Source organism: Prosopis cineraria, unplaced genomic scaffold (assembly GCF_029017545.1).
Source record: "Prosopis cineraria cultivar Desert tree isolate PC_DT_omini unplaced genomic scaffold, ASM2901754v1 PC9, whole genome shotgun sequence".
Classification (NCBI taxonomy): Eukaryota; Viridiplantae; Streptophyta; class Magnoliopsida; order Fabales; family Fabaceae; genus Prosopis; species Prosopis cineraria.
Genome location: NW_026555340.1, coordinates 30,418,671 through 30,432,797, shown reverse-complemented (window position 1 = coordinate 30,432,797; position 14,127 = coordinate 30,418,671). Strand labels below are relative to the sequence as shown.

General features: G+C 35.4%; 2 protein-coding genes across 2 annotated transcripts; both read right to left on the bottom strand.

The window, feature by feature from the left end:
• Positions 1-1,818: 1,818 nt before the first annotated feature.
• On the bottom strand, positions 1,819-9,670 carry LOC129320552 (uncharacterized). The gene is given in 13 exon segments (XM_054966064.1): positions 1,819-2,816; positions 3,220-3,309; positions 3,987-4,115; positions 4,240-4,349; positions 4,450-4,501; positions 4,993-5,103; positions 5,201-5,220; positions 5,223-5,366; positions 5,577-5,802; positions 6,116-6,409; positions 7,236-7,380; positions 7,514-7,648; positions 7,875-9,670. Coding segments are annotated over 13 exon segments (3,744 nt in total). The 5' UTR covers positions 9,647-9,670; the 3' UTR covers positions 1,819-2,300.
• Positions 9,671-11,176: 1,506 nt separating this feature from the next.
• Positions 11,177-12,519, bottom strand: LOC129320778 (uncharacterized). The gene has a single exon (XM_054966374.1). It carries the CDS (start codon positions 12,163-12,165, stop codon positions 11,809-11,811), a length of 357 nt encoding a protein of 118 aa, XP_054822349.1. The 5' UTR covers positions 12,166-12,519; the 3' UTR covers positions 11,177-11,808.
• Positions 12,520-14,127: the final 1,608 nt, after the last annotated feature.

The window sequence follows — 14,127 nt, the reverse complement described above, 5'->3', positions numbered from 1 at the left end:
ATAACAAGTAAAATTACTAAGGCAAAATTAGTTATCTTATATTTTTGTTTTAGCTCCATATAACTAAAAGGCTTCATTGGCTTAGTGGTTGTTACTTTTTTGGTGCACTAAGGTGTAACATCTTAAATTTTAACTCTCAAATTTAATTAAATGATCAAGAATAAATAGATAAATTTGAGTGTCATTTTAGTTTAAGGGCGGTTAGAAGTGATTAATAAGATTGTTGGATTCATTATTAATTGTTAAATCAAGTCTACATTGGAATTGGGCCATCTGGGCTCAATAGAAGGCCAAACTTGATCTAACCCTCTATGTACCACCCATTATGGCGGATAGCTAGTATTTTGAATAAATCGAGTTATCACAACTCGTGAACCAAAAAAGAAAAGGAGAAGAGAAAAAGGAGAAGGGTGGCAAGGTGAAGACATTGGTCTGTCAAGGCAAGCTTCTGAGGCCATATTAAAGAGGTTCAATCTTCCACACTCAAGATACATCTTCCCTCACCTCCCTTCCTCCCTCCATGTGCTTTTCAACTTGAATTTGTCATAGGGATGACAATTTCAAACCTTGAGACCATAAGTCTGAACCCATTAATCCTAACAAATTTAATAAGCATTGTTTAATATTTTTAAAGTTTTAGACGAACCCTAGGCACTTTAAGTGAGGTTTTGGGTTGTTGGGCGACATATTAATTATTATTTAAGTTAATGATAGTTAAATAGAGTATAGAGTTAATGATAATAAACCCATTAATTGTGAAGCTGAGCTTGAAATTGAAAAGTTGGGTTGTCAAAGTTTGAGTTTAGGAGTTAGGAATGGTCGAACCTCGCTTGAAACATTAAGTCATCTTGACTATTACAATAGTGCTACTGTAGAAATAATGGTCGTACCTCACCTGAAACATTAAGTCGTCTTCTCTTTTGTTTTTATGTTTTTGGATAAGCAAGTGACTTGTATAGGTGCCACGTATAAAACAAATCTTTTCATTTAGAGAAACTGTGAAAGTTAGGAACAACTAAAACTCTATTTCATGCATTGTATAGAGAAATATTGTTGTAATAAGTAAATAATGTACTGCTTTTTAAAAAAATTAATCATTTGATCTATTTAATTTTGACCAAATTATAAGTTAATTCTTAAATTTTAATTTACTATAAGTTGGTTTTTATTATTTTGATTTAGTTACAATTTAATTCTTAAATTTTGATTTGCTGCAATTCATATTTACAATATTGATCTTGATATCTTGAAAATAAAATTCAAAAAATTAAAATTATTTTGACAGTTAAGGACTAATTTAAAATGACTAAAACTTTTAATTTAATAAAGATGATGAAGATTTAATCTTTTTAATTTTATTTTCTAAAATATTGGGAATAATATTTTATATGATTAGAACAATATAGATTGAATCAAGCCAAATTTAAAAATTAAGTTACAATTGAATTAAAATTTTAAAAATTGAATTACAATGAGTTAAAATTAAGAAATTAAATTATAATTAAGTCAAAATTAGAAAGATCAAATAATTAATTTTTTTTTCTTTGTTGGTTAATGTTGTAGCATATAGATTAAAAATATAATTAACATATCATTTTTTTATTTTCATAATGTATTTAATTTATTTTAATAATTAATGCTGCCTTAAACTTTTTAAAATTAGTGAAGATAAAAATATATTTGAAAAAATAGTAATAATGTTGTTTCGAAACTTTAAAATGAAAGATAAATAAGAACAAAAATGTTTTTAGTAAAAGTTTAAAGGACCAAAAGAACAACACCACCTAAAAAAAAAAGGATCGAAAGAAATGCAATCAATAAATCACAATATCTCTTTATTACAATCAATCAATCAATAGTTAACAAAAGTAAAAAAGCATAGTCCATAGCCGAGCAGCACTATGCTCATGGGCGTCACACACAGAACAATTGCAGCTTCCTAACAAAACGGAGTTTTTTTTTTTTTTTTTTTAACATTTGCATAATCTCTTCGTCAATATCAATAACGTCAATAACTTGGTTAAGATAATAAGCAATCATCTTTCTTCAAGCAGGAGATCAACAACCCTCGTGATAAGGGAACACCATCAAATCCATTAAAGTCCGAGGACAACCCCTTGCATCTCAAGACTAAAAACCAGATTTGCAGAGTGCCCTTCAAGTTCAACCACCAAAATTGCCAGCCTGCCTCTCAGAAATTACATTATAGTTTTTTACCTGTCACGGTTGTGCATCAAATATTCCTGTTGACAGTTACACAATCATCGCTATTTGCTCTCAATGTTGCTTCTTGCAGGACTTCAACAGCTCTGGGACAACTCAACCTGATTCCAGAGTATCTCAGCATAGGCCTTGTCCTCTTCCTTCTCCACTGCTGCAAAATCTGTTGCCTCCAGTTCTTCCTCCTCCTCAGTAATTTCTTCCAAAATTTCATCTTCAACATGATAATCCTCTTTTGGCTCAGAAAGTTCGGCCATCACCTCTCTCATGGCCTGCATGGTCGCTGGTCTATCCCTAGATCCATACCTGGGGGCAGGCACAACAAACGGCAGAACTATATCATCCAAGTTTGACCTTCTAACATTTGAGTTATCATTATCTTCTGTTGGAAAAGTGAACAAAATCCCAAGTTCATAATTGCAAACATGAAGCCCAGAGTCTGAAGAAGAATTCCCTTTCTTTGATACTTCAGTTTTCGTACCAAATGGACTTGAAATTTGCCGTCCCCAAGCAGCTGCGCTAAAATTATGCGACCCACAATACACCCAACCAACAGAAGGTACATCCCTGCCAGACCAGAATCGCCTCCGTATTACCTGCTCATATTAATTAGAAAAGGACGTAGAAGAAAGAAAAACAGGCAAAAAAATTAGAGACTGCAAGTCAAAGACCCAAAGTAAACCAAAAAGGACATCACATGATACCTGAGTACAAAATAACTTGATATTACGTAGGTTCCATGCATTACATAGATTGTAAAAAAATAAATTGCGCTATTCATGAATTGCAAATAGTACATTATAAATTTTATAATTTATATTGATTATATTGACATTGTACAAGAGAAAAACAGAAATATCTCTCAATTCCTGCTTTATTTCTATCATTGCAACGGTCCCCATTTATGTGTGTAACATGAATACACATAAACTAATATGAAGTGATTATATTTCCCGTACAAAACAATTTAATCGTCCAAAAATGGGGGGAGATGGTTACCTTGACATGCATTGGATGTCCTGCTCTGTCATCAGGATAAGGAACGGCATCATGAAGTATATCTAAAGCCTTCAACCTTTGCCAAGTTCTCTGATCAAAAGTAGACAATCAATTCGTCGCTGACATCTTTAACAAATGTTACAACTCACCTTCCAAAATAAAGAACAAAGAAGGAACAACCCAAATGGACTTAAAAAACCCAAGACAATGCGCATAGTTATAGCTAGATTGAAACCTAGGTTATCTTATTTTTGTAATTGGTTGGTGCATAATTCTTTAAGCATGGAATAATTACACTGAATTGCTTGGTAAAATCGATGTGTGGTTGTTGATGAGTGAGAAGGAATTTCTACAGGGAAGCTCATAATTTGATGTATGCATATGATTTATTTCTGTTTCAGAACAGTTTATTTAACCTGCATGCTACCGTGATTAAACATGGGCACTTCCAGGAGCCCTGGAGGAAACTCCTGTAGAATTCTATTCATCAAATGCTAGTAATGCTAAAACCAAACTTCAAAACTGTATCTTCGCAAAAGAAAGAAGGTAACAGAGAGAACAGGAGTCGCCTCTGCCTCTCTTTCTCACCAGGTTGTTTTAGCCAATATCCAATAGGCAAGACTATTGGTAGTATATATAGCAAAATCTTAAAAAACAACATAGACAAAGTATTTGTAAAAAATAAATAATAAATGTAATACATCCCTAGAAACAACTTCTGACTTCATTCATTTCAATGAGTTGACCTGATCAGTTTATTATATTACCTCTGAGAAGCAAAGAATATGTTTTGAAGGCAAGACCCCATTACAGGAATTCTTCACTCTTTCAATAGTGGGGAAAATGATCCTCATGGAAGGGTTTCTCAATTCTTCCCCAGCATTCCAAGAGCCCCACTGTCAAAAAAATAATTAAACTAATTAATAATGAAAAAAAAAATTCATTAACAGGTGCATCTTGCAGAAAATACAAGAGACTTTTCAGCCAGGTCTAAAGAAAGAGCGAAGGTCTTGAAATCACCTCAGGATCAGACTCTTCTGAATCAAAACGTTGCAATGACTTTTTCCCAGCAGCACCTGAAAATGCAGCAAGAAATTGTGCACCGACAGATGAACCAATTGAAGATGAACCTGATTCACAGAAAAGGAAACAACCAATATGATCCAAGAGGATAGGAGAAAAAGGTCCACTTAATTTTAAAGTGTTATGTATTGTCAAAAATACACTTACCATATATAAAATCAGACGCTGATGATTCAGGCCATCTATATTGATTCAGAACCTAGTAGAAGATAATATAAAAGATATAAAACTGGGTGATAATTCATACACCGTAGAGCATTTTGGGTTGGGGGGGATTCACAATCCTACAGACCAGTAAAAATACGAGAAAAGATAAAACATAACCTCAGTGTCAACCCAATCAGAGTGCTTCAATTTGCTCATAATACACGGGCAATGATGGGGAATTATGAAAAGCTTATTCTAGGCATAAGAACTCTACTTTAAGAGATACTTTCTTTTTATGCCTTTTTAGAATTTTTACTCATTTTTCTTTCATTATTGGCTCCCTGTAAATGATCCTGCAATAGATTCAGTTTTCGGTGTTGGCAAAAAATAGGAATTAGTTTTCAGACTTATTGAAGAACATCAGTTATCCAATCAGATTTCTCTCCCTCCCCTTCTCTCATTATTCCCCTTTGCCTCTACTGTTCTACATCAACTAGTAGCTGCAAGAGTCGGTGTATAAGATGTTCTCAGACTACAAATTACCTCTTGCAATCTTGTGAGGCCGTAACACCTTTGGATTGAAGCAATGAGTGAGCAGAATGCAATAATGTGTTCAAATTGCATCATCTTTGCTATATCAACAAAATGTTGACCCTGCAGTTCAAGAAATTATACCAATATCATGCCATTCTAGTTCATGGAAGGAAACCAACATTAAAACCTATAGGAAGGCACAGCCAACCAACCATACCTCAGATACATATAATATAGTTGTACTTTCTTGCAGTTTTCTCCTAAGGCAGCTGCAAGTGCCTCTTTTGGACAGACATACCCAAAAAACCTGAAGAATCCAGCATCCCAAAGAGGAGAGACCCATTGTGCTACATTTCTAGGCAAAAAACCGAGTTGAACATATTCTATAGAAAGTACAGGGGGGGGGAGATACTGTTTCAGTCATTGGCAACATCCAGAATTACTAGATAAAACACATATATAAGCATAGTGGAAGAAATAATTAAATTTGAAAACCATAGACCATAGTATGAACAGGAAAGCCTACTACACATGGTGGAACAAAGAATTCCCAGGATTATCCACATATCAAATTCAAGCAGTGTAGATTATACCTCCAGAAAATGTGCTATCAGGATCAGGAACAAGAACACTGACAGCATTTGCATCAGCAGGCACATTGGGATTTCTTCTTAAAACAATTTCCAGCTTTCCGTGGGAACTCTTGCATGCATTTCCAAGGAAATTAGCCAGTGTTTTCAATCTCGCACCTTTTGAGTCTGCTGCAGTGCGGTAAAGGTATCTTATGCCAACCACAGAGGCTACAACTGAACCTAGAAACTTAACATCAGATAACCCAAATTCACAATGATTAGCGTCCCACTTGAGTCAAATGAAACATTTCAAAAATCCAGTGCAGAACATATATTTAACTATAAGTCATCAAATACTGTTAGTATTGGAGTTCCTTATTTATTTATTTATTTTAATAAAAAAACCTAACATAGAGAAGTCAAAAGATAGAAGGGATAACATTCCAAACCAGCATTATACAACCAGGGCACAGCCTAGAAATCTTAAAGATCGCCAAACAGATTCTAGTTATATCCATAAAGAATGCTCCATGACAAGCAAAATAAATATTAGCATTTACAGGTGAGGATTCTGATATGATGGCAGTTCTGTTAAAGTGAATTCCAGGAACTGAAGCCACAAGATGTCCTGTTGCGCCCCCAAAATCATATTTTGCCAACTCAACAATCCAATGGGCTTGACTGGGTACATCAATCAAGAGAGATGCCATAAACCCAGCCAGCTGAGCAGCAAAATCACATTTACAATCCAGATGTAATTCTGTTTTGTCAACTTTTGGGAAAAGCGATGCATAATTAGCTGAGCTGACACGAGGAAAATCTTGCCACCATATAGTATTAGTCACCCTGTTCCACTGCACAGACAAAAAATAATACAAAATAATTCATGAGTAGTACTTATACATCAGACAAACATATCAAGATGTTATAAATTGTGGATTAAGCATCAATAAAATTTCATAGTGATTCATCAACTACCAGCCGTACAATTGTACTTTAAATAAGGAAAAGCATTCAGTATGACAAACCATTTGAAGGTGATACCACTCAAAGTTGTATGTTGAGTCCTAAAGCCAACAATTAAGTATATTACTAAATCCAAAAATTTGAGGCATCTTATCGGTCAAACATGTGTTATAAATATTACATTTTGACATATTTATATAACATAGCTAATAGTGCCAATTACTTCTGTACACAGACAAAATATTGAAGTTAACTTGGGTAAATTAATCAATAGCTAATTAGCTGCACTAGAATTGCTTGAAATTTAGCATCAGTAATGACATTTACAGTATTTACAGACACTACCACCACACGTGGCATGGTAGTAAACCAAGGAAACAGAAATTATAGCGGTAAGTTGAAAACCAGATAGTGAAGGCATAGAGGTGATAATGCATGCATCATAAAGCATGATTAAGGTCGAAACTTACACCCAGAAGAAACCCATATATTGTCAATTCACAGTCATTGTTTCTTATCGAATTTGCATGCAAGGAGACCTCAGAAAGTCAATACTTTTTCAGCTAGAACCTACATTGACTATGAGTACAGTAGGCATTTGATTTCCCTGTCAACAGTATTACAATTTATACACCATAACAGGAGCAACTTGTTCTCATTATTATTAGTAATATATGTAAATATTAGCAGCCAAAAGTTTGGCCAATGGAATACCTGCTTTTCCACTAAATTTGCAGATGTAATGACAACTCGGATAGAATCTTCTCTTTGCAGGACAAGCAGTTTTGGATGATGGCAAGCAATCCCCTGCTTCTTACGGTTGTTACCAAAAGCTACCGAATCAGGAAATGGAGGATACCTATTAACCAACATGAAAGCATTCCAAAATTGCTAAGAGATGGTCTGCCTAAATAATTCATCCAACTTTTCCAACTAAAATAGTGGCTTAAATCAAGCAGCATATAATTAGCCCCTCATAGGATAATACTTACACTACAGTTAGGTTAGGATATTCTGGGTAAGGCACAGACATTCTATCATCAGGTCTTGAGCTCCAGCATCTCTCGGTGTTATGACAAGCAATTGTAAGGGGCAGATGGAATGGAATCTCACAATATGACAAGAACCTAATAAAACACTTCTCTTAGTATTGTCAAGTATAAACAGAGTTCAAGTTCAGTAATCATATAAGCTATGAACAAATCCAAAAGACTGGATACATGCACAACAGACTGCCAGAAATTTTCAAATTTTTAAATCCAAGAAGATGAGAAAAAATCTACAAGACAACAGTTAGGGAAATGAATGGCACAAAGAGAAATGGAAACAACAGAAAGATACAAGTCATCAAACCATTTTATGTCACTTGTAAATGTTGCAATGAACATCCTTGAAATGCTTTCAACAGGATAAAGAAGCTCAGGTAAAGATATGGCATAATGATGGCCTGAGGAACCATAGTTCGCATATTCAAGACGATTCAGGTAAAAGTTCTTTCCAGGTGATGAGTAAAAGATGCCCCCATGGTTTTTCAACTTTTTGCCACCAGAAGTAGAACTGCCCCTGCCTAACAACAGCAAGGCATTAGGATTCTCATCAGCAATAGCACTCTCAAGAGCAACTCCAACATTTTCTTTTTGACACAAATGGTAATGATGGTCACTGTTTGCCTCCAAGGAGGCTACTATCCTACCACAAAGTACACCTGAAGTTGACTGTAAGACACCAGTAATCTTATTTTCCATTTGCCTGTCACCACCATACAAGTTCACCTGTAGAGGTAATTCCTGCTCCAAAACTGGCTGAATGCATTCAGACTGCACTTCACTGTCCACCAATAATCTAACAGTATTGCCCAAATTCACGCCTGGAAAGTTGTTCAATAAGGGGCCACAGGCTCCTTTGTATCCAAGACTTGTATCTGGCATAGCATGCAGCATGCGAGATATAGGATCATCACTAAGCAAGATGCCTCTGCACCAATCCAAAAGAAAGTTTGCTCTGCCAACAACTCGTTTATAATTTGCTATGGCACTGTCTGAACACATATCATTTCTCTTCATAGCAAAAACTCTTTTGTTCCTTTTCCCGCTTGAGGTGAGCCCTTGGGAATGCTCGGACACGGACATGGCACTTAATGTCCACATGCTCTCAAAACCAATATCATCATCACACCCTTCAGAGCCACCGTCGTCATAAATAATTCTCTGAATAAGAAACCCAATCCGATTCCGGATACCACAGCAACAAATTTCATGATTGCCACAAACTAGCAGGACCTTATCTCCAGCTAACAACTCCACGGCCTTGCCCCTTCTAACTTTGACCCCGTTCACAAAAACCCCATTAGATGCCGCTCGAAACCCAACGCCATCCGGGACGTCGGTGTTGCTAGCATGAAATGACATTACCCTATTCCTAAATTCGTGAACAAGACATTTAGCGGAATCCTTGAGTGACAAAACCCCGGCCAGAATATAAAGTTTACGGAGTGAACCGTCAAAGAAAATCTGGCAATGTTGCTTACTGACTCGGCGGTCACGGAAGACAAATTGAGAGTAACGATGTCTCCGACCGATCGTGTAAGGACGGTCAGCACGAATATGGATGGAGTGGCACTCAAAACCGGTGACATCGAAGGAGGAAAGCAGAGGCACCTCGAAGTGCTTCAAATCAACAGTGGCTGCTATCCTACCGGCAATGTTTCTCGATTTCTTCTTCGAAGGGGAACCGTGATAGGACTTCACAGAAAAATCATTAACGAATTCTCTCTTACGAGTGTTAGAAATACTGTAAGTACTATCGTTGGCTGAGGAAGATAAATTCGAATCGATCATGGGGATGAAATCTTTATGCATTCGATCATAATAATACGGATCATAAAAGAATAATAAAAATTGGTATGAGAGGGGAGCATGAGGAGGAAAAAGCCTGAGAGACTGATCTCTCCGTTCTTTTCCCTCCAAATTCCAAAATTTCCCGTTCGACAAAATACTAATAGATGTTAGAAAGTCAAACAGCACGCAATCGAACGGGGAATGTATTCGGGGCAGGGTGAACCATTGAGTGTGTCTCAGCCGTCGAAGAGATCGACTATCCATAGCACGCCACGTCGTCAACTGCATGGCCCCTTTTCTCTTCAACCCCCTAGCAAAGTAGCAAGTAGGAAGTTTTAAAGAGTTTATGTTTCCAAATGTTCCGCGCACCTAAGCATGCGAGTTAGCTCAAAGCCTCAGACTCACTTATTCAATAAGTATTTTAATTGGGATCATTAGATATCATGGTGCGTAAATGCAGCTCTTGTTCAAGCAATTATTCAGGGCTTCTAGGGCTCTCCATTAAGCTTGTTGGAAAACCAATTATCGGACTTGATTAGTCACGTTTTGTTGTTCAAAATAAATATTCTCATTTTTATAATTTTCTAAAGTCACATAAATTGAATTAATCAAATTCAATTTCACTTAAAAATTATTAAAATATATTTTTTTCTAAAAATTCAAAGTGGCCCTCAAAATTAGAAAACTCTTTGCATAAGCTACTTCCTTTAAAAATTTGAAATTTAATACTTTCAAATATCATATAACAAAATTTTTGATTGTCATTTGATTAAATCATATGACACGATATCTTTATCGAATGAGTAAATTTATGATACTCATTTAATTCAAATCCATAGTGACTAGTCATTGTTAATTTAGCACTTAGGCACATTTTAATTTTACTCTCACCCATCAATTACATGGTGCTCATGTGTCTTGATTCACCCCTTAGAAAGGACAATGAAATTTGATAAGAGTTTATTAACATTGTGTTTTCAAGTTAAAAAAAATGGACACTATGTTTGATTGGAGGAAAGTAGGGGTGAAAATAGGTTAGAACAAACTAGGTTTGATTAAATAAGGCTAAGCCTGTGTAGTATATTATAAGCTTGAGTCTGACTTGAAATCTGTATAAGATTTTTTTACTGCTCAAGTCTAAACCTACCAAAAACTTGGCCTAACTTGAAAGTTTACTTAGAAGTAAATTTTTTAAATAGGTTTGCATTTTAATTTTAAACATCTCAAGTATACTTTAAAACTATTATAATATATAACATATAACTTGATTTATTAGTTACAATATATAATAATTAAAAAAACTTACCAACTATAATACAATATGACAATAAAACAACAACATTAAAATTAATATATAAATTCAATATGTTTGAAAACATAACTAAAAATTAAAAAAATATTAATTAAAAATTAAATAATAAAATTGATGTATTTGTGATATATTACATAGTACATGTATGTGTGTGTAAATAAGTTAATTTGTTAGGTTTGTAAATTAGGCCTTAAAAAAATAAATTTAAACTATTTTAAAAGTTGAACTTGAAATAAGTCAAACTGTAAACTTTTGTTAGGAGTTTGTCTATTCTCACTCTTAGAGAGAAGGGTAAAATTTTCCCTCCTCAATTTAGAAAAATGAATTAGCTAGATAGCCATGTATATACAACGAAAAACTGATTAAAGTATTGGCAAAAAAAGATTAAAGTAACTGTTTATTATATGAATTTCCTTGGATTAACTAAGTTAGAGGAATCTTTAACTCTAAAATTAATTGTAAATTATAAAACTTGAAAAATTAGAAACTTAAGGATCAATTACCCATAACTTTAACCAAGAGCTGGATAAAATGTAAGTGAAATTGTGATAACCAAATTAACATCCTCGCTTGAGTAGTTTAAACACTACAAACAGCCAAAAAGAAAAAAAAAAAAAAAACCTGAAAAAGAATGCAAAAGTAGGCAAAAACGGTAGACACGCTGCAACATTAGTATGTCTTTGTTCTTCTGTCAACGTAAAAAGCCATACATCCTAAGACAAACCTTTCTCCCAAAAGCATTGACGAAGCTAAGATATCAACAACTCAAAGACCACGACGACGCCATCTGCATTTACTGATATTCCATTTTTCACCCTTCGGCCTTCACTGTAGCCAGCGAGGGCCCCGTTGAAGAATATATTTTTGTTTCCACTTCCGACCCAGATCTGAATATGCGGAACCCTGCATTTCTTCACTTTTCGGAGGGAAGTGAATCCCAAAAACCTGATAGCTAATTTTTTTTTTTTTTTTTGGGTGAATGATAGCTAGAAAGTTTGCCAGAGCAAGAATCCTTGACGTGGACAAGAAAGCGCAAAATTCAACCCAGAATGGAAACTCATCGGTGAGACGCAGAAGAAACAGTAAAGGTAAGATCGAGGTTGAACCTTGGCTTTTTTACTAATTTGGAAATCAACCTTTAGACACCATTGATACATGAAAACATTCTGTGACTTCCACATCGCACTAGCTGCTTCGGAGTCGGAGAGCCACCGTCTGTTCTGTCCTCCTGAGTAGACGAAAACCCATAATCGAAGTCTCCCACAGATCTATGTCGCAGATGATGACGATGATTATGATTGTTTCCTGCATTAAGATGATGAGCCACTTTCTGGGTGGAAGCTGTCTCATAGACATGGCTCTGAGTTTGAGCCTGAGGACAGATATCGGCCATGTTGATGTAGCTGAGAGAAGCTCCTGATGAAAGACAGTGATATTGTTGGCGAGTTCTGTTTTTCTTGATTGCTCTGAACACAAGAGGAAAAAGACCCTCCATTTACGAGCTACTAGTGGTTCTAAAGAAGAAATCTTGCAGAGTGATTTCAATCAAAATGCAAGATTCAGAGCAGTTAGCTTTGCTGAGTTAGGTGGGGTTTGATATTATATCAAGTGGAAGGGGGCATCAGGCACGAGTTCTCTCAGGAATTTTGACTCTTCGAGGAAGCTGCTCGAGTTCGTCCACAAAATTTGACTTTTGTGCCCTGTTTAGGTCGTGGACAGATAAGCAGCGAGAATCTTTTTCTATTCTTCTATTCAAAATCACCATCTGCATATGCTTTGCCTCCATCTCATGTTACACTATAATACAAGTACAAAATAAAGATTTGAAATAGCAAGCCCTCGCAAATAATTTTATCATGACCCACGGATACAATGAAGACAGTCTGTTGAAGGGGCAGAAGAAAGGCTTGGAATTTTATCACTTTCGCTTATCTTAACCTTTAACATGCTTGTGGGAATCCTAGCAATCATTTTCGTTTACCTATCAATAAAATATTAACGATTAACATTTCACAAGGCCCCCCCCCCCTAATTTGACATGGATATATCAGTATTCCAACAAATGACTCATGCAATACTATTTTTAATTTTAATTAGATATTTATTCGAGGTAGAATAAGGATTGGATGGAGAAGGGAACCAGAGAGACATACAGGAGAACTAGAGCTAATAATATCAGATAAAGGCCACCTCAAAGAGGAGCAAATTCGAGGAGAAAAATCCTTATCCATCAAAATATTCATCCCTATTATCGTTAGAGTTGCTCGTACCTGAGTGATGTAGCACGGCAATGTTTTTTTCATGCTAGTTAAATTTCACATAACCACAAACGAAATCCACTTCCACTGCTTTAAAAATAAAGACAAACAATTGTACAAGCAAGTCCTGCCATCAGATTTACACTCCGTAAGCATATCCATATCTCAAAATGCAAATGCCCACCACATGTGTATAAGCACATTGGAAGCAACAAGCAAATCTGAAAAACCATAGTATGAACTGGAAACCCACCACACATGGGGTAATAAAGAATTCACGGGATTATCCAGATATCAGATTCTAGTTATATCCATAAAGAATGTTCCATGACTAGCAAAATAAATATTAGTACTCACAGGTGAGGGTGGAGAGCATTTTGATATGACGGAAGTTCTGCTAAAGTGAATTCCAGGAACTGAAGCCACAAGATGGCCTGTTGCGCCTCCAATATCATATTTTGCCAACTAAACACTCCAATGGGCTTGGCTGGGTGCATCAGTCAAAAGAAATGCCATAAACCCAGCCAGCTGAGCAAAATCATCACAGTTACAATCCAGATGTAATTCTGCATTGTAAACATTTGGGAAATGCGATGCATAATTAGCTGAGATGACACGAGGAAAATCTTGCCATTAGTCACTCAGTTCCACTACATAGGCCAAAAATCATATAAAATAATTGATGAGTAGCACTTATACATCAGATAAACATATCAAGATGTTATAAATTGTTGATTAAGCATCAATAACATTTCATGTTAATTCATCAACTAGAAGCCTTACAATCACATTTTAAATAAGGAAAAGCATTTAGTATGACAAACCATCTGCATGTGATACCACTCAAATTTACATACCGAGTCCTAAAGCCAACAATTAAGTATATTATTAAATCCAAAAATTTGAGGCATCTTATTGGTCAAACTTCTCTTATAAATATTATATTTTGAAAGCTTTTTCAATGAAAATAAGAGGAACAATCCATCTGCCATACTCTTATAGCATACGATATAAAGATTTTAGAAAATTTTGATGTAGTTATATAAAGAAGCTGATAGTGGCAACTACCTCTGTACACAGACAATATATTGAAGTTAACTCGGATAAATTAATCAGTAGCTAATTAGTAAACCAGGGAAAAAGAAATTTTAGCGGTAAGTTGAAAACTAGATAGTGAAGGCATAGAGGCTGCAATGCAT